Genomic DNA, 19,023 nt, shown 5'->3' on the forward strand with positions numbered 1-19,023 from the left:
CTTCATTAAGCTGATGTGTCTCTTGAAGTAAATGATGTGTTCTAGCTGGCTAATCTGCATCCTAAGATTCCCTATGTAAAAAGAAAAAAAAAACCCAACAACAAAAAACCTGAAAACCAAAACAAACCCAAACACCACCACCACCTACCCCCCCCCCAACCCCAAAAACCCAACCAGGAAAAAAAAAAAAACAACCAATACCATAACAGCTTGTTGAAAATTGTCTTGGTTAACTGATTCTTGAAACAGGTTGCTCTTTAGTTAGAAGGGTGCAAATGTGTTGCATTTAATGTAATGAAGTGCTTTTTCCTTTGGAAAGCTGTAGAGTGTTTTGGTATCTTGGTATCTGTTGCACCTGTGTGACTTTTTTTCTTCCTGTGTCTCCTGGGTGCATATGCTTTATGTGGTTTGAATTGTGGTGACACACTGCCTGCTTCTCACACGTATTTGAAGTGTCAGATAATCCTTTTGAGAATACTCTGCCAGGGGAATAAATCTGAATTATAACTCTTAAAATTGTACATCATTCTGTGCCATTGCTTCTGAGACATTTTCCAGCAAAGTTCTCGAGTACTAAGAATGTTAATATTTCTAGAATTACAATATACCTACCAGTAGATGAGATGGTGTACAACTGGAATGGGTTATTCCAGTTCAACTTTTGTCCCCAGAAGCTATCAACCCATTTGAAGAGTAGAAAATTTTTCTCAATGATAAACATTTTTCATCTATTAAAAACATCCAACATCAACTCCCATAAAAAGTTCAAAAGACTTAATTGATTGTCTGTGTTCTTTCCTGTAGAAAGTCTCAGTGTCAGTTTATATATCCAAAATACATTATTTTGTTTTAAGGAAAAAAACCACCTTAGCTATACTAAACTGTGCTGTTTTACGTTCATTGACTGGGATGACTATTTTACTGCATTGGTTGGTGTTTTAATACAGGGCTGTTCATCAAAAGCTTCATATCAAATTTAGGGTACTGGTGTAGCTTGGGTGTGCTTACACTAGAGATGATGATAGCTCCATGGGTAGTACAGACTTACTTGAAAGTTGTTGGGGATTGCTAAAGGCTGAGTATAGTTTTCCTGTATTTGAAACACGGTTGAGCGATTGTAACCTGATTTATATCCAAAAGTGCTAATGGAAGAGAGAAACATGCTAGAATTGGTTTAGGAACAGACATATGACTGTACTTACAACACGGTGTGTATTTTGTGTTATAAAAGCTGCCTTAAAGTATGATAGGCTGCACTACAGTCATACCTTACAGATTAATCACAAACCAACCTAAAACTAAAAAAGCTAGTGGGTTGTGCCTGAGAATTATCAGTTTCCTCTGATCTACTATTTTCCTGTAAACTCTGGAGACCATTTTTATCTGCCTTCTCTTGGCCTCAGATCTTAAACTTCCTTATTTCTAATAATTAGGCAATAAGCTTCTCTCTCCTCAATTTAATTGCCAGTATAGTCCAGCCGACTTTCCTCAGAAGAGACAAAGGAGCTTGGGCAAGGAAATGAGTGTAGCCATAATGAGAAAGAACAGGGGAAAAAAAGACTAAACAAGAGCAGACATCTTTGTCTTTTGCATTACACCTGTTCACTTGTAATATTCCTTTCTGTAAGCAGGAAACAGCCCCTTTACAGTGATCGATTTAATTTATTTCTCTTGGAAATTGTTTCTTCTTTCTGAAATCCCGTGCTATTGAATATTAAGTTGCAATGCTACTATGCAGCACCTTTGAACAAGGGCTTAGGTTTTTCTGTCTGTGGTGTAGAAGGGTCCTCTTCAGTTTTTCCTGGAAGTTTGGAGTGTTCTTCTTGTATTAATAGTGGTGTGGTGGGGGTTTTTGTTTGTTTGTTCATTTTGTTTTTAAAAAAGTGCTACAAACAGCTAACCTTCCTACATGTTGCCACTGAGTCTCCCAGATGATGTACTTGTGTCTAGAGGACCAGCTCTTAACAACAGAGACCCTGTAGGCATACAGAACCCAATGCATTCTTTTATGTTTTGAGTAAATCCCTTTTAACTGCTTTGCCGCACAAAGTGTACTTTAGGGTGACCTCACACAGCACCTGCTGAAGGCTACCTTGCTTTCTTGGCAGAACTGTGTCTAGAATAAGGTAATTAAAAATCTACATCAGAGCAAGATTTCTGGAGGCAGACAAAATCTACAAATGCTGACTCATTATGTGCCTTGCGGCTCTCCTTTCTAAATCCTGATACTTTCTATAATGATGATAGGAATAGATAACAGGTTAGTCCTGGTTTTATTCAGGAGTGAAACTGACCTTTGTATTTTCTGGATTTTCTTTTTTCCCAGTAGCTTAAGGTTGTGAAAAATAGTAGTTCTTTTCAAAACATGTACAACATTACTGAGGTTTTGCATCCCTGATCTTACGGCTTTTCACTAACCATAACATTGTCATAGAACCATAGAATGATTTGGGTTGGAAAGGACCTTTAAAGGTCATCTAGTCCAAGCTGTCCTTATGCTTGATAATAAGGCATGTTAGCTGCAGTGGTGCAGCATACCTTTCCTTGCTTTTTAGTGTGTCTCAATGAATTTGTAGATTGAATGGGGTAGAGAGAGGGAACACTAGAACCGGGAAAGATTACGCTTAAGCGGCCATTTCATGCAACAGTTGTGTTGGGAATGTTGCAGGAAGTCTGACTATTGCAAATTGCATCAAGGTGATATATGTAAATAACTTTGTATCATTAATACATGTTAATCTTGGTAATAAATATTTATTTCTAATAAAAATTATACTAAGTAGAATGACTTTCTATAAAGTTGTAATAAAATTAAGTTTATCTGACCTCAAAATAAATTCATCTAGCATAATTTGATGTCAAATCCTGGTAAATATTTTTTTTTCTTAGTAAGCTTTAAGCCTCAGTCTTTGATAATATTTTCAATGGTAGTATTGGAAAACAGGAGTGCTGCTTTTTGTAAAAGACCTTTTAAAATTATAACAATTTTGGTCAGTTAAATGAGCAAAACACATTTCCCATGTACCTGTATAGTGTAATCCTGCATGTGCCCATGTTGGTGGATTACTGTACCTCTTTCATGAAATTTTTAGTGGTGCAAGAAAGATTACTGATAGATGGATAGAATAGAAACATAAGCTAAACTTTGGCTTTCTTTGTGTCTTTTTTTCTTTCTTTAACAAAAATTCTGGCCAGGTTCTCTGTGGAGTGTCCTAGTGAACTAGAGATTATTTTTGTTTGAAGTTCTGCTTAATTTAAAAAAACAAAACAAAAACAAAACAAAAAAAACCAACAAAACAAAAACATAAAACACCACAGAAACAAAAACTCTAAACAAACGGAAAAGGTAAGTAGTAGAGTTTTGGCTCTGCACTGAAGACTTGTTTGCAAACTCGTGATCCCAACCCATTTAACCAACTGCACAAAGCTATACAAAGTTCTGTAATTTTGGTTTTTGAAGAGGAGGGGAGATGGAAAACATTGTATATTTCAAGTCCATCTATATTGCTGTTTACGTAGTTCTGTAAATGTGAACCTGGATAAACTTTTTTTAGAAGACAGGATTTCATAAAACAGACTGAGACACTTTTTTCTCTAGCCCGTTAAGGTTTTTTTGCAGATATTTTTAATTTAAAGTAGCAATTGATACCATATTTCCCTAGTATCCCTACTCCATTTTGGAGTCTATGAGACTAAACATATTACTACAATTTTTATTTCATCTGACATATGGTGTAACAAGACAATGTGATCCTTTCAGAAATCTAGTCTGTTTGTTGAGACTTATGGTATTTTGTGGTCTGTTATGTATGCTTGATTATAATTGGTATAAAAATGGGTCTAAACATACAAACTGTTTAGACATAATGCTAGCTTCAAAATATAATCCTGTTGATGTGGAACTAACTGTAAAATTGTGTGTGTACTAGCTTGAAAACAGCAATAAAATTTCAAATTGCTACTAATTAGTGTGTGATTCACAGTGTAAAGTAATATATTTTTTCCCTTTGTATGAACTCTATGATTTTTTTCAATTTTTTATGAACTGGATCATTTTCTCTGTCATGACTGATTATGTTAACTTCCTGTATGGTGGAAAATGCAATACATGGCTTCTGGTGCTTGTCATGACAATGTTACTAGAACCATTATGATCTGGGAATACAGCTTACTCCCTTCACCACTTCCACTGATTGCATATGAGCTGGTATTTTCTGTAAGTGTATCATCTCAATACAGGAAAAATTTCTCCACAATCACAATTTTGTTTAGATTTTTAGGTTTAACAATGTGTAAAAAGCACTGTGCTCATCTAAGAAATCTTTTATTCTTTATGTCAATATATCATCAGGTTATACCGCTTACTGATAAAGGGTAAGCGGAGAAGAGCAGTGGTACTCTGGTGAACTTTTAAGGTCTTTTTATTATCACTAATACCTCTTCCTCCTCTGCGCACTTGCTCTAGTTTGTGTCCTCTCTGCAGGTAGTATTCTGTAATGTTTTTTTCTATCATACCAAGCTATATGCCCACCACTGGATTCACCTCTACAAAACAGTAGTTTTAAGCTCACTTTAAGTGCCTGATCTTTCCATGCATCCTTTAATATGATAAATTATTATTTTACAATGATTGTAATTTCATTTATACCCCAGTTGCCCTTCTGCCCCCCCCCTACCTACATAATAAATGTCATGATTAACTAAAACACTTGTTTTGGAGGAGGTAGAGAAGGGAAGTGAAGAATAAGTGGGGGGGGGTGAATAATTTTTTAAAATTCGAAAGTAATGCAAGTTTTTTTCTGTCTTTTTTTATTGTTTCTCAATTGTCTTTAGATATAATAGCTGAAAATATGTACTGAAAGGGTTAAGTCGGCATGAAAGAATTCATTTCCACTTTAATGACCTAGCCTTGCTGGGTTAGGACGATGGGGAACATGCTTCTGACTTGTACTCCTATTGCCAATTAACACCTCCTATAACAGGTTGCCTCAGCTAGTCATTGAAGCAGAGGCAGTAGAAGTAGTTTACATGCAGCTTGTTTTTCACACTAGTTGTTTAATACTCACAAAATTAAACTATTAAAAGGTTCTTTCTTACCTTACTGGGAAAGAAATAAACACTCTAGCTGTCAGTGTTTGCTTGTGTCCTATGTTCATGTTTAAATTGTTCCAACTGCAAAAACAAAAGTAGTAATGATTGTGACAGTTCTTATATTTTACACAGAAAATACGGTGTTTGGTGCAATAAAGCTAAGGTTTGCTCGTCAGCACTTTAGTTCGCTGCCTTTTGTTATTACAGTTGCCCCTGCAAAACTGAGTTCCATTGTTGAAACAGCTATGATGTATTTCAAAATCATCTTTTGTGCTATTAATGTGACACCAGAGAATGTATTTAAACAATAGAAAGTGTCTCCATTTGTGGAATATTTCTCAGTTGCTCATGTAATTAATCAAGTCCACTTTCTATACCTATTTGAATAAATGTAAAATAGTACAAATAAAGAGCAGTGCTCTAAAATGACACTTTAGTTCACATTTAATCAGCAGGTATTTTAATAACATAATAAAATTGGCTAAATAATTGATACCAGTTCACACTAAGAGAAAGGTGGAGTAATATACCTAAAAGTGTTAACAAATTTGCTAAAAGGCCTGAGCAGATAACACTTCAAGGCGTTAGTTTTTATCCTGTTAGAATGGCAAATGCCTTTAACACTTCGTCAACAAGGGCTGCCCAAGTAAAGGACTGCTTTTTATATTGGATCATCTCTTTAACTGTTTGAAACAAAAATAGTATCATGCATAATTTAATATTACAATGTAATCTTCTGTTCATAACTTGAACATGACTCCATTACAAGTTGTACTGAAAAATATAAACAAAAATATGTATTTTAATTGTGGTAACTTAATGTTATCAATTATTATTGAAATTGGGATTCTGCCATTCTAAATAAAAACAAAACCAGAAGTTGGTTGGATTTTGAGATGGCTGGCCATCAGGCAGCACTGACTGACAGCATGTATAGTTAGTTGATTCAGAAGAAACATCCATTTTCAGTAAGTAGCACAATAACATTTTTTTAGAACAGTTTTTGAGTTTTAATAATTACTGTATCCAGCTTATACATGAATAATTGGGAAAAAGAGTGTTCGGTATTCCTTGCAGTTTCCAAATCCTGTTTTTTTCCAGTTCCCCAAGAAATTATCTAATAAAGCTGTGGGCAGGCAGAATGAATGCAGTATTTGCTGTTTTGCAGTGAGATGAACAGTCTTACAAAACTCAGTGCAGTGGGAGAACTGTCTGGCCTTTGAATACCATAATGAAACAAAAAATAACCATAATGCAGACCTTTTGCATTGCAGATACAAATGCTTTCTTGTTTGGGTTTCTGACACCAGTTAATTTAATTTGGTACTCTGTTTCATAAGGATGGTGCTCCCTTGCTAAAGTTGGCAGGCAGTGAAGTTTATGAACAGTGATAATAGCACATGCTGTGGAGGGTCAGTGTAAAATACTTTGCCTCCATGTAGAGATTAGCTAATAAAGTCTTTCTTCCTCTTTGCTTCATGAAAGAAATGCATAAACTTCTGTGGAAGACTAGCAGAAACAGCCAAAGAAGTCTCAAAACATGTAACCCATAGCTAGCTCCCCCATACTGTGTAACTAGCACGCAGAAGCTGTGGCTGTTAGTCCAAGGCTGTATTAGTTTATCAGCCATTTACGGAAAAGGAAGTGGTCAGAGATTCAAGTAAATAGGTTCTAGTTACCAAATGTCTGGTTTTTGAAATGGCATCATCTAAAGCCAAGTATACTACTTGGAAGACCCAAGATCTATTCGGATGGGTTAAATCTTTAAAAGTTTTAGGTTACGATTTTGATGAACCTTGGGTTTATAATATTCTGTGGAAAGACGAGTGTGTGCCTATAGTATTTTATGTGCCAGTTTATTTTTGGTGGAAAAATAATGTGAAACTAAATCTGCTGCCAAGGTGAATTCTGGACAGGTTTTGACCTATGGATCCTTTCCTCCTCAAAATTCCTGAATTGGTGCATCAGAATAATTTCAGAATTCTTTTGAGCAGTTCATTCTAATCTCTATTCTTAACAAATGAAGGAATATTAATATGAAAATTAATACACATAATGGGTACAGTGCAATGGGTTACTCACTTCTCTGGTAATTTAGCTAGTAATTATAAGGAGAACAGAGCAGACTAAAAAGAGATCATGAGGTCTTCATAAAAGAAGTGTCTGTGACCAAGGAAGTAAAAAGTATGTGCTGTATTTTATAAGACTATTAATAAACCTACATTATATGTGCATTGTATCCTACCATTAACTAATTTTTAAGCGGTTAGATAAATTGCTTCAACTGCATGACTAGAGAAGAAGCTAACCTTTAATATTTTTACTATCTCAGGCATGTGCGTAAAGCGAACAGTGAAGTTTGCAGTTAATATCTCCTTAGTGTAATCATTTATATATATATTTAAACTCACATTTAGTGTGCAAAATCATTCACAGCTAATGCTATGGCTTCAAAAAAGAGAAAAGATGCTAAGTAAGGTGATTCACACCAATGAAGCATTCCTTTATGAATTAGCAACCTTTCCTGTGCTGAAAGTGAATTGTTGGCTGTGAGTGATGGCAGCTGGCAGGAGAACTTCAATATAAAGCAATTTCTGTTTTCAAAACTTATTTTCTAGAATGCCTAAAAAATTGATAAAGTATAATATTAAATATCCTCCCTTCTGGACCATCACCAAGGTAAACAAGCATTTGAAAGCTTCAAGGAGTATAGAAATAATAAAAGAAGGAAAGATTAGAAATGAGTACAGTAGGGTAGCACCCAGCTTTAGTTCCTGCCTTTGCTTAAACTAAAGGTAATTTAGTTGCCTTGTTACAAAAGCAAAATGTGATAATGTTTGTCTCCTCACTATAAGTGTTGAATCTACTGACTGATTTAAAATAGATTTTAAAATGGGAAAAGTTATGTAGAGTAATTAAACTCTTAGAAGTTGTGAACACAGGTGTCTACGTAGGGGACAGAGACATGGTTAATGCCTCAGCTGCAGGAAGGGTGTCAGTGTGATCTGCCACCTTAACAGACATTAGAGATTCAATATAGGCGGACCTGTTCAAGAGCTGTAGTCTGTGGAATAAACTTCAGTTCAAGCTCCTGATTTTTGAGAAGCTAGTCTCAATCAAACATCAACATTACCCTTCCAGAAACCACAGAACTACTTATGCCAGTTCAGGGGAGATTTTTTTTTTTTTATGCTGTTCTTTATTTTAAAAAATACTGAATGGTGTAATGGGATGCTTGCTTACCGGGAAATGTTAAACAAATTCTGGGACAAATGTAGAATATGTATGGTGATCACAGCATGGATATTATGGTTATTCCTAAAGCAGAAGGTTACTGTGTTTCCACTTTTACCCTCACTTCACACCCTCTCTGGTCTAGAACTGGTAGAAAATTGGAAGAGAGCTTTATGTATGAAGAAAGGGGTTCTTATCAAACTAGTATTTTTTTTTTAATTAGAACTCAAATCATCTGTGCTTTATTCTTAGCGGTGATTAAGTGGAAATGTAAGTCTTTGTGCTTTCCAAAGTATTAGGACTTCCAAGAGAAAATAAGATAATTTAGAATAGACTTAAAGCAGGAGAGAGATACAGTTAATAAAGTAAACTTACATGTTTATGGAGGAAAAAAACCCATAGTAATGGTATCAGATAATGATTGGGCATTTGAAGGTTCATTGGTCAAGCAATTTAGTTGTAAATTGGGAATAAGTGATTTGGGTGCCTTGTTCATCTTGTTCTGTGAAATCTACTGAAGAACTGCTCGTAGAGTTTTTCATCGTAAGTGTTAAAGGAACACTTTTCCACTGGAGCATCTCACTGTTGGGCTATGGCTAGTCAGCGAAATACTTGATGAAGAGGTGGAATTGATTAAAAATGGGCCTTTGGTGAGAGTATTATAGAAGGTGAAAAGTTAAACCTGCTGGAAGATTGCTGATGGAAAGGCCAAAGTGACAGAAGAATTATCAATGAGTAGTAAGAAGTGAGGGAGAGCAAATATCAAGAGGTGATGGTCAGCAGCATCAAAGTTGGAAATAAAGGTTTGAAGGTGTTAGGAAGGAGTTGTGGTTGACACGGATCCATGCATGTATGTGAGTTTCAAAATACAAAGATGGTATTCAAAATATAAAGATTGGATCTGAAGCTAATAGAGAAGGAATTCATTGGCATTGGGGGGAAAAAAAAACAACTGAATTTTCTTACTGTCTAAAGCATTTTGAAGACTAGATGATATTTTTCTGTGTGTGTAAAAGTGATAGTATGCAGAAAGTTGAATTACTATACAAATTTAATATGCTGATTACCTAAGTTCCTGATTTTATCTTCAGGAGGTGATGGCTTGTTTGGATCGCCATGTCTATGTTTGATGTCATGTGGGAGAATGTTGTACTGAATTTTTCCCCTTTAGGTGGAAAATCAAGAATTTACTCAATTTTTTTTTCCCCAATTTTGTTTATAACTGTGGAATCAAAGTTCTAAATCTACAAAATGTTTGTGTAAGACACCATTTTTTTCCTCCTTAACAGAGAATCTTTTTTTTTAACCGTACTGCATAGCTGCTTTGTTGCCCTTCTAAGTTTACGTCACTTAGTGCAGAAGTAACCTTTTGTCTTTTCAGTGAAAATTTGTTGTACACAATTTGGTAATAAAGTAATGAATGTGCTGTTAATTGACTGTAATGAGGTACCTTGATACAGAATTCTGTATATGAGCAATATGTCTCCTGCTCCTCCAAAAAGGGACATTTAAACTGCTGCCTCCTGTGTTTTTCATTTTCAACAGTACACAGAACCTGTTTCAACCAATCATTCACACCTGGGACAGTTGTGCTAATTTTTGAATAACTACTCGTAAGGCAAAGAGCAAAGTATTTTGTTCACAGCTTTTCCACCTAGGGATCGGAGGTCCGTTTTTTCTCTCGCTGTACCAGTGTATCTGCAAAGTACTCCCATAGCCTTTATCTGCAAGTCCGCTTTAGCTGGAAGCTGATGAAGCAAAGGGAAATTGCTGTTTGTGTTGGTGCCAGTTAATCATGCTAGCCCAGCAGCATTTACATTCACACCACTGTAAGAAACACATAGTTAATTGGAGAACTGGCCCTATTTTACAGCTGACGAAGGTTAGCATTGCAGCAAGGCTGACTAATGGAAGCTTATATGACTCTTAGCCTGTATGTCTTGTAACAGGTTTGTACCTAGTGCACTACTTGCCAGTTTTTTATTTGACTGATTCTGATAAAATTTCTTCAGATTGATATGTTTTGGGGCGGGGGGAGGCAGGGGATGATGACTGGGTGATTGTATTACAAAATAGGTTAGTGAAGGAAGGTGCTATAAAGAACTGTTTGGGGTTTAGGTGTGCCTTTTTTTGGTTTTGTTTGTAAGAACTGCATCTAACACACAAAGTCACAGTTATATATGCATTTTTCTGTAAGTTTTGTAATATGGAAAACAAAACAAAATGTTTAGAAACTGCAGAATAACAATGGTGGAGAAAATAATTATTTATTCTTTTCATAGGGGCCACCAACAGATGCTCCTGCAGTTGATACGGCGGAACAGGTTTATATCTCTTCGCTTGCATTGCTGAAAGTAAGTGTTCTGTGTGTACTGCATCTGTGTATAGTGTTGGAGATAGAGTACCTGGCACCCATCCAAAGTTTATGGACTTGTGCTCCTTAGGTGCTGGTCAGACTAATCTTTAAAATAAATTAATACTGTTTGGAACAGCCAGAGTAAGAAAATTATTTTAATTACTTCTCTCTTCTTGGTTTAATTTTTACTATTTTATACTTCTTTTCATTTTCCAAAAGTGCTACAAGTTGCAAATTATCTATAGATCAACAAAGGCTGAATTCAAGAACTATCCCAAGTCAAACTTGAACCTCCTGTTAAACATACAGTGTCATTTGGTCTTAATTCCAGATGTTGAAACATGGTCGTGCTGGTGTCCCTATGGAAGTTATGGGTCTGATGCTGGGGGAATTTGTTGATGATTACACTGTGAGAGTGATTGATGTTTTTGCAATGCCGCAGTCAGGAACGGTGAGTTCTTTGCAGCTAGATCTCGATAATCTTGTTTGCTTGTTTGTTTTTTCCTTATAGTAAATATTTTTAAAAGCTTTTCCTGCTTTACCTCATTTATGCAATATTAATGTATAACCTACTAGGTATAATTCAAACATGTCTAATGGATATAAGGGTTTCAGTAAAAAAAAATAGATTTGTTTTTATTTTTTTTTTTAGCAAAGACCAGTACGTAAGTATGTATATCAATATATGGAAGTGTTATGTCTTTATGTATAAATATATTGGTATAACATCACTTACAAGATTTATCAATTTATAACTTTAAAAACTCATATACTATGACCAGGGGAAGGATCCAAAATGTAAAAGATTTGATTAGAAATGTATTATGCCCTTAACTGTGATGGTGCTATAGATATACTTCAAACTTACTCTCTTTGACAGATCTTAGTGGCATGTCTCTTAAATGATATTTTTGTGATGTGAAAAAAATTATGTATTTTAATTTTGAGTGAGAATATTCATGTTTCAAAGAGATATTTTAAAGAGATGATGAGCTGATGGGTATAATTGGAATTTATGATGCTTTTTTTGTGTAACTTGAATGAAATACTGTTCTTAAAAGAAGCACGGATCCCTTTGTAACTCAGAGCTGCATATCAATTACATTTTTGAATTCTTTTGTCTTGAGTTTATACTATACATGTGCATAGTATAAGTAAAATCTGCAAAAAGCCAGTGTGTGATATTTATCTTGAATAAAACCTGTAGAGCTGAATTTGTGAGAAACAACAGGCCAGAGTTTACAGAACAAAAAGAGGAGGAAAAGATGAATTCCTATGCCTATTTAATCATGTTTACTCATAGTAGTGATAATTTAAATAGCAATTCAAAATCTTCTTTCAGCATTTTAAAAATCACATTGACATACATTTATCAAAATTTTATTTTGCATTTAAGGGTGTTCTATCAACTAGTTCTAAAGTAGTTGGGTTGCCATTTTAGGCAGATGTTTGAGAAGTGTTTAAATTTTTGTTTGTGGAAAGTAACAAGTTAAAAGATAATATTGTTTTATGTACAACTGATTTTTGTCCGCCTTCTACATCAGGGTGTCAGTGTGGAGGCAGTTGATCCTGTATTTCAAGCAAAAATGCTGGATATGTTGAAACAGACGGGAAGGTAAGTCACCATAAAGAGGGCTGACAGTAACAAGTACTCCCTGCATGTTGTTTAGAAGAAACAGCTGGCTTTCCACAAAACTAGTGATCTAGGGGTTATTAATAATGTTTAAAAAGAAATAATTGGCCCAGAAATCAGGTGAGTAGCATAGCATGTAATTCAGTCCACCTCATGCACTTCAATTGTCAGGAGATTGTCACTCATTTTAAACCTACAGCTTTGATTATTGCACAGAAAGATTAGAATGCTGCTCAATTTAGTATGGGGAGTTACTAGACAGTACCTGCTTAAAAGATTGATTTTTAAAAAATTTCTTTTAATTAAGATAAAAAAAATTAAGTTGTAGCTTATTTATGAGAAACTTTAATGAAAAGGGAAAATAATTTTGTAAAAGATCCTAGTATTTAAACAAATTTTTATTTCACTCCTGTCTCTCAACAGTTGTCGTCTCCTTGCTCAAATTCTTTTACTGTGGGAAAAACTTCAAAATTAATGTTAGCAAAAGACTCAGCAGCTGAACAGAACAGTGCAAATTGCTTTTTGACTGAGTTCCTAGTTCTACTGCTGGTTTAATTGATATTTAATCCTTTCCCACCGTTGATTCCCATTGTCCATATCTGAAATGGACTTTCTGCCGTGAAAATTCAACCCTTGACGCCAAGGAGTTAAAGAGTAGATATTTACTCAAGTGCTGAAAGGGTAAAAACTGGTTCAGGGAAGGTGTGGTAACAGGGTGAAAAACTGAAAGCATGATCTACCACTGCTAATGTGCATCCCTTAATGATAGCCCTCTTTTGTCACATTTATTCATGTCCATGTTTTCACCATACTATGGTGAGTAATTTAAATATTTCTAATGGTGTTTTTTTCACAGCTCGTCCTAATTTATGCCCTGATACCTTACTATTTCTTCTTGTATTACGTGTTTTTATTTTTAAGAATCTCAATGTCCTCTTTGTTTCAGACCTGAGATGGTAGTTGGTTGGTATCATAGTCACCCTGGCTTTGGCTGTTGGTTGTCTGGTGTAGATATCAATACTCAGCAGAGCTTTGAAGCCTTATCAGAAAGAGCTGTTGCTGTGGTGGTGGATCCCATTCAGAGTGTAAAAGGAAAGGTATAGTAGGCTTCCTTTTTTTTTTTTTTTTAAGGTACTTCAGTAAGAATTAATATAGAAGCACTGTAAATATGTGTAAGTTCTTGATTTTTTGGAAGCCCATTCTGCATTAAAAAATAAAAAAGATTTCTCATTGTAAATGAAAAGATGATTTTTAGTTTGTTCTGCATCTTACATTAGTAGTCCTTAAACAGGCTTGGAAGTCTTTGGTATTGTCAGTACACATAACCATCGTAATCCTCCCTTAATATTTTGTTATTTAGGTGTCACTCAACATATTTGCAACTACTAATCCAAGTATACGTTGTTCCAGATATTACATTTTAACCATAAAAGTTATGGTTAAAGATCAATTACTAACAGATTGGAATAGGTTCAGCCCCTTAATGTGGGTACTCAGAAAGCATTGATTTATAGGCATTAAGTATGATGGCTTTTAGTATCATTTCTATTCGAAATGTTTTGGGCATTAAAACTTTACAGAAGACTTGGTATCAAGCATTTGAGTTTTTGAGAAGTGTGCAGATAAATGATTAAGTATGTTAAATGATTATGAGAAGAGATTAACTTGCAAAGCATATTGGTTTATAGTTGTCCTTTGTTGAAATCTCTTTTGTTCTTGTTTAGTTCTCTTTTTATTTCTTTCTAGCCCCATATGCCATTTTCCTATTTCCTGCCTCATGACAGCAGGGAGCAGCTCTATTATCACCTTCACAGAGCTGTCTGCAAATGTGAGAGGCAATTCGATTTTGCTCAACCACAGGGAGAGTGGATTAGAAAAACTACAGAACGTACAGAAATTGGCTAGGTGGTTTGCTGCTTTAAAATACTGCTGAGGTGTTTTGTTTGAGCATGCACTCCCATTGTATTGTATAATAATTATTGAAATGCGTCATGGTATATATGGATGATATTAATGTAAATTTATAAATATTTAAAAAGTAAGTGTTCTTCTGTAAAGCTGTAGTATCATATTTCCTGCGAGACAGATCATATTAAAGCTACCAAGCAATTCCCCTAAGGGTTCCCTTAATTTCGTAACAAAATATTCTGAAGCTGCAGTTGCATTTTCAGGATTTTTTTTAAATTCTGTTTCTTATAGGAAATTTGTTTATGTAACAGGCAATTGAAAAATTAATAGCTTCTGTTTGTTTGGAAGCCATTAGACATCTGAATCAATTTTGCTCCCTTTTAAATTGCATAAAGAATAGAAGAAAATTTAGGTAGTTTGGGGAGGGCGGGAAAGATGCAGTAGAATATTTAATTATTCCCGACTTATTTTTTCTAGAACTTTGTCCTTTTGTTTTTTCTTATTTTCCCACTCCAATAAAAATGTTGAAATCGGAGTCTTCTTATTTTGTCAATATATAATTTTCGGGACTATACTAGTAATTAATTTAGACCTCAGTAGCTATTAAATCTGTAAAGGAGAAAAGCCTGCTAGTAAGTCACACTACTGTTATACCACACTTGCTTGCTAAGTGCTTTTTTTAAAAATAATTTTTTGCCACTGTTGTTTGACACAGGTGTCACCTTTGAGGGTCTTTGTTCTCTTCAGGAAAATAATCTTTGGCAGATTTATTTTGAATGTGAATAAATTTTTGTCCATCTAAACATTTCTGGAATTTTTGTTCATCTAAACATTTCTCAATTACAACTTTTCTTATGGCATTGCTGCCAGTACTTGAGATCACTGGAAGTCTTGTAATGTTTGTTTTTCATACATGTCTAGCTGCTACAGTCAGATTAAATTACATTCTCAGGTTTCACATTAAAAAAAGTTTACATCTGTCATGTTTCTGGCAAGTGCATCCTTAGAAGCTTAGAAATAGAAAGAATCCCCAAAATTATGCATACCACTTCTAAATAATTTCTTGATTTTGGGAGTGAGATTGGGCTATGGAATGTGTATAACTGTTATGATCCTGATTGGCAAGATCACTTGTATTAAAATGTATTTTGATTTTAGATGAACTGAGAGAAGAACAGATATGTTAGAGCTGAAGGGGATTTCTGAGGTCAGGTTTGACTGCTTTCGTGCGTGACTGCCTTAGTATGGCGTCCAGGGCCTCTTCGTGTGTTAGACAACTCAAGCTAAGCCTATTTCAGGGAAGTACCTGCTTTTTCTCAGTGCCAGCAAAAGAAGAACTGCTTGCAGAGTTAATTTTGCTGGTGTAGTAGCCGCTATACTGGTGGGCTTTTGCTCATGTATGTAGCTATATGAGTCCAAGATCATTACTCATTATACCTTTTACTAGCATAACTGTCTGGCAAAAAATCATAGTGAACATGTGGCATAGAAGATTTTAATATGGTGTGTTTTGACTGAGATTAGATGTATTTAAAAACAAAGTCCAAAATAACACATTAGCTGATTTTAAACCTGCCTCAGGGCAGGTCCATGCCCATACAAATTGCTATGGCTTATAGTCAGTGAAGCAGTCATGGTTGTGCTAGTGAAGAATAACCGGGGCAGAGGTTATTTTCATGTGTCAGGAAGTTGAAATGAATTCTGATGAGGAGCCTCGGGTTCACCTTGCCTAGCTAAAGCATTAAAAAGCAGTTTGCCCTGTCACTGGTAGAAAGCGAAAACTTGTTAACTTCTTTGTTAGCTGTCCTTGTCTGGATACATGTGTTCTAAACTAGTAGGACAGGGGTATATGACTGCAATTTAAAGATAGGAATACATATAATTCTCATCAGTTAAAAAAAAAAAAAAGTCATTTTATGTCGTCTTAAAGCCAATGAGCAAAAATAAAAAGTCGTATAAAATCCTTATATAAAAAGAAAACCCTCATATAGATTGGTGGATTAAATGCCAACTGCTTTAATGACCATTTTAGGATTGGGATATTATTACATAAATATAGTAGGACACTTGAAGGACAAGTAATTCTAAATACTGATCTTATTACTTTACATACATATTCTTGCACACGCAATATGCTTTTTCATGACTGTGTACCATATATTGCAATTTTTAGGCTAATAATGTTCTAGCTCTCTGTAAAATAAACTCACAACAGATCCGTGGATTTTAACTGAAGGCCAGTGTTATCAGAACCCAGGTAGAAAAAGCTTTGTTTTGGCTTTTTTTTAAATTGATTTCTATGAATGAAGTCAAAGTAAACATGCTGAAATATGGCCAGTGGGGTAACCTGGCTAGCTGTTGCTTCATCTTGTACTTGCTAATAAACCTTTCTTTTACCCCCTCCAGTTTTTCAGTCTGTGCAATGGAAATTGTAATACATATTTAGAATATTCCACAGAAGCGGTAATTTCATTAAAGATCTGGAATAAAGCTAAATATTGACATTTCATGTTTATTTCCAACATACATTTTGAAATGTCTGTACAGAGAACTATATACCTTTGCCAAATGTTAAAAATAAATTTTTTTTGGACCTTAACTTAGCAGCTGTTCCTCACCTCTTAAGGAAAATGTAACTACACTAAGCCCACTGTAACAGTATCTTTAACTCCACAAGCATTAATTGTGTTGCTCTCGTGTGTTAAATTAAGAAAAAAGTGGTGTTTTCTTTGTCGAACTATTTTACACTTTAAACCTTTATTATTAAAAGTCACCATTTAAAATGGTTTGGTTTCTTGAGGCAGTTCATTATTAATTAAATAAGTCAATTTTCCCTTGATTAATAGTTGCTGGCATAAGGATTGGTAAAATACCCCAAATTGTCAGAAGTCCATTTTGTACACCTGAGAAGTTTGTTTGCACTTGTGGTGTTTTGTAGGATATGTAGCAAAATTTCTTATTCATACAGCAAAATTTAATGTCCATTATACCATAATTTTTCCTAGCAAGGCACTGTCAGAAGCATTTGTAGCAAGGTCTGTTGGTTTATGGCAAAAATCTTTCCTTTTTTATTGTTTGCTGAGGAAAAGACTAGTCTTTGTGATAACTTTTTATAAATTCTACTTGTTAATCACCTCCTGACAGATAAAAACAAATATGCTATGTATCTTTATCTTGTGCTTAAATGATATCCTGCCTCATAAGAGGTTTTTGCTATGGTATTTTATCCTTATCTTAATTTCATTCAGAAGTAAAAGGAGAAAAAACCCGTGTACATTTGGGCAGCTGGGTAAATGAAAATAATTCCAGTTGTAAATCATCTGGGGAGATCATCTAGTCCAACTCTGTGCAGAGCACAGTGTCAACGTTGAGTTCAGACCAGCTTGCTTAGGGTTTTGTCCACTTGAGTCTTGAGATGCAACAACCTCATGTGAATAGTTGTTCCAGTATTTTATTATTCTTGCAGTTATTTTTTTTTCCCCTTGTGTACAGTCAGCAGCTCCCCATTTCAGTTTATTACTACTGTCTCCTGCCACGTACATCATTGAAGAACCTTGTTCTGTGGTCCGAGTAACCTCTTCTGGAATTGCAAGGTTTGATACTTCAGAGAGTAGCTAGAATGTGGGCTGTAGTCTAAAACCATTTTGTTCAAGCAGTTTCTTTTCAGTGGAAGTTGTAAATTGCTTTCTTTTGTTCAATTTATGAGATCTTTAGAATTTTATTCTTAAAGGAGTAACAAATGGGATGAACTTCATCATTTGTTCTTTTACTCATTTTTCAAGTGTGAAAAAAGATATTCTTATCATGCTCCTATAAGTCCCAAAGAGGGACAGTTATACTGTACATTAAAAAAAAAAAAAATTATTTGTCCTAAAATAGCTTTTATCGGGGGGCGGGAGAGAGATGCTGGTTTTATCCTCCTTGTACAAATGAAGAGCTGAGAAGAGAGCTTAGCTGAGTTGCTGCTGGAGGTCCATAGCTAAGTTGTGTCTGCCCAGAGCCAAGGTCATCTTGAGCAAGCTGAAGGTCTGAGTCATTTAACAAAGAAAAATAATATCTTTAAACAATTAAATTTCTTTTTAGAATGATAATGCATTCTGTGCCTATTGTAAAAGTGTGGTGGCTCAAATACTATGCTTTGAAATTTTGTAGTATTCCAGAATGGTAAATTCTTATTGTGGTAATGAGATTTTGTCCATTTTTAAAAATAGCATGGGATGAAATGTCACCACAAAAACCAATAGATCATATGGTTGAATAGAGCTTTGTTTTTCATTTGCTGGATGACCTGTTCTAGCAACCTCTTCCATAAAACACTACTCTTCCCCTTTTTTTTGCCCATTGCTACTTCTAAATCTAGGTAACAACCCATGTGTAATTAGTTAGGTATATGAGTAATATGGTTCTGTTAATACCTGATTTCAGTTTTTAACTCTTAAGAGTAATAGGAGGTCATTTTGTTGAGTGCTGACCATAAGAATAGCTATTTGCAAATAGTTTTGATCTCTTCTGCTACTTTTATGTTCCGGTCTAGATTACATTTTCTATACACTACACTATCTCAGCTTGGTGACTTATGTGGGCAAAAGGAACCTGAACTCCTTTTCTGAGACAGTTTTTGCATTGGAAATCCTCCCAACTTATCAAGACAAATATATATTTGAATGGTTTTATAGCTTGGTAATTACTTGATAGTCTAAAAGAGTGAAACCAAAAGCAGATGGAGATTTAACAATTACTCTTCTGAATGTTGGAATTACCATCTAGCCTCAAGAATTTTCTTCAGCAGAACATAAATCTT

The 19,023-nt window shown here is 34.9% G+C and overlaps 1 protein-coding gene across 2 annotated transcripts in view; it reads left to right on the forward strand.

Moving 5' to 3' along the window:
* The window catches only part of PSMD14 (proteasome 26S subunit, non-ATPase 14), a 48,475-nt gene that overhangs the window by 12,729 nt on the left and 16,723 nt on the right, over positions 1–19,023 (forward strand). For both annotated transcript variants that reach the window (XM_074828967.1, XM_074828969.1), the window contains exons 4-7: positions 10,608–10,679; positions 11,013–11,132; positions 12,226–12,296; positions 13,261–13,411. In XM_074828967.1, coding sequence (XP_074685068.1) covers positions 10,608–10,679; positions 11,013–11,132; positions 12,226–12,296; positions 13,261–13,411 — 414 coding nt within the window. The remainder of the gene's footprint in view (positions 1–10,607; positions 10,680–11,012; positions 11,133–12,225; positions 12,297–13,260; positions 13,412–19,023) is intronic.

The sequence above is a fragment of the Strix aluco genome, chromosome 6, assembly GCF_031877795.1.
Source record: "Strix aluco isolate bStrAlu1 chromosome 6, bStrAlu1.hap1, whole genome shotgun sequence".
NCBI lineage: Eukaryota > Metazoa > Chordata > Aves > Strigiformes > Strigidae > Strix > Strix aluco.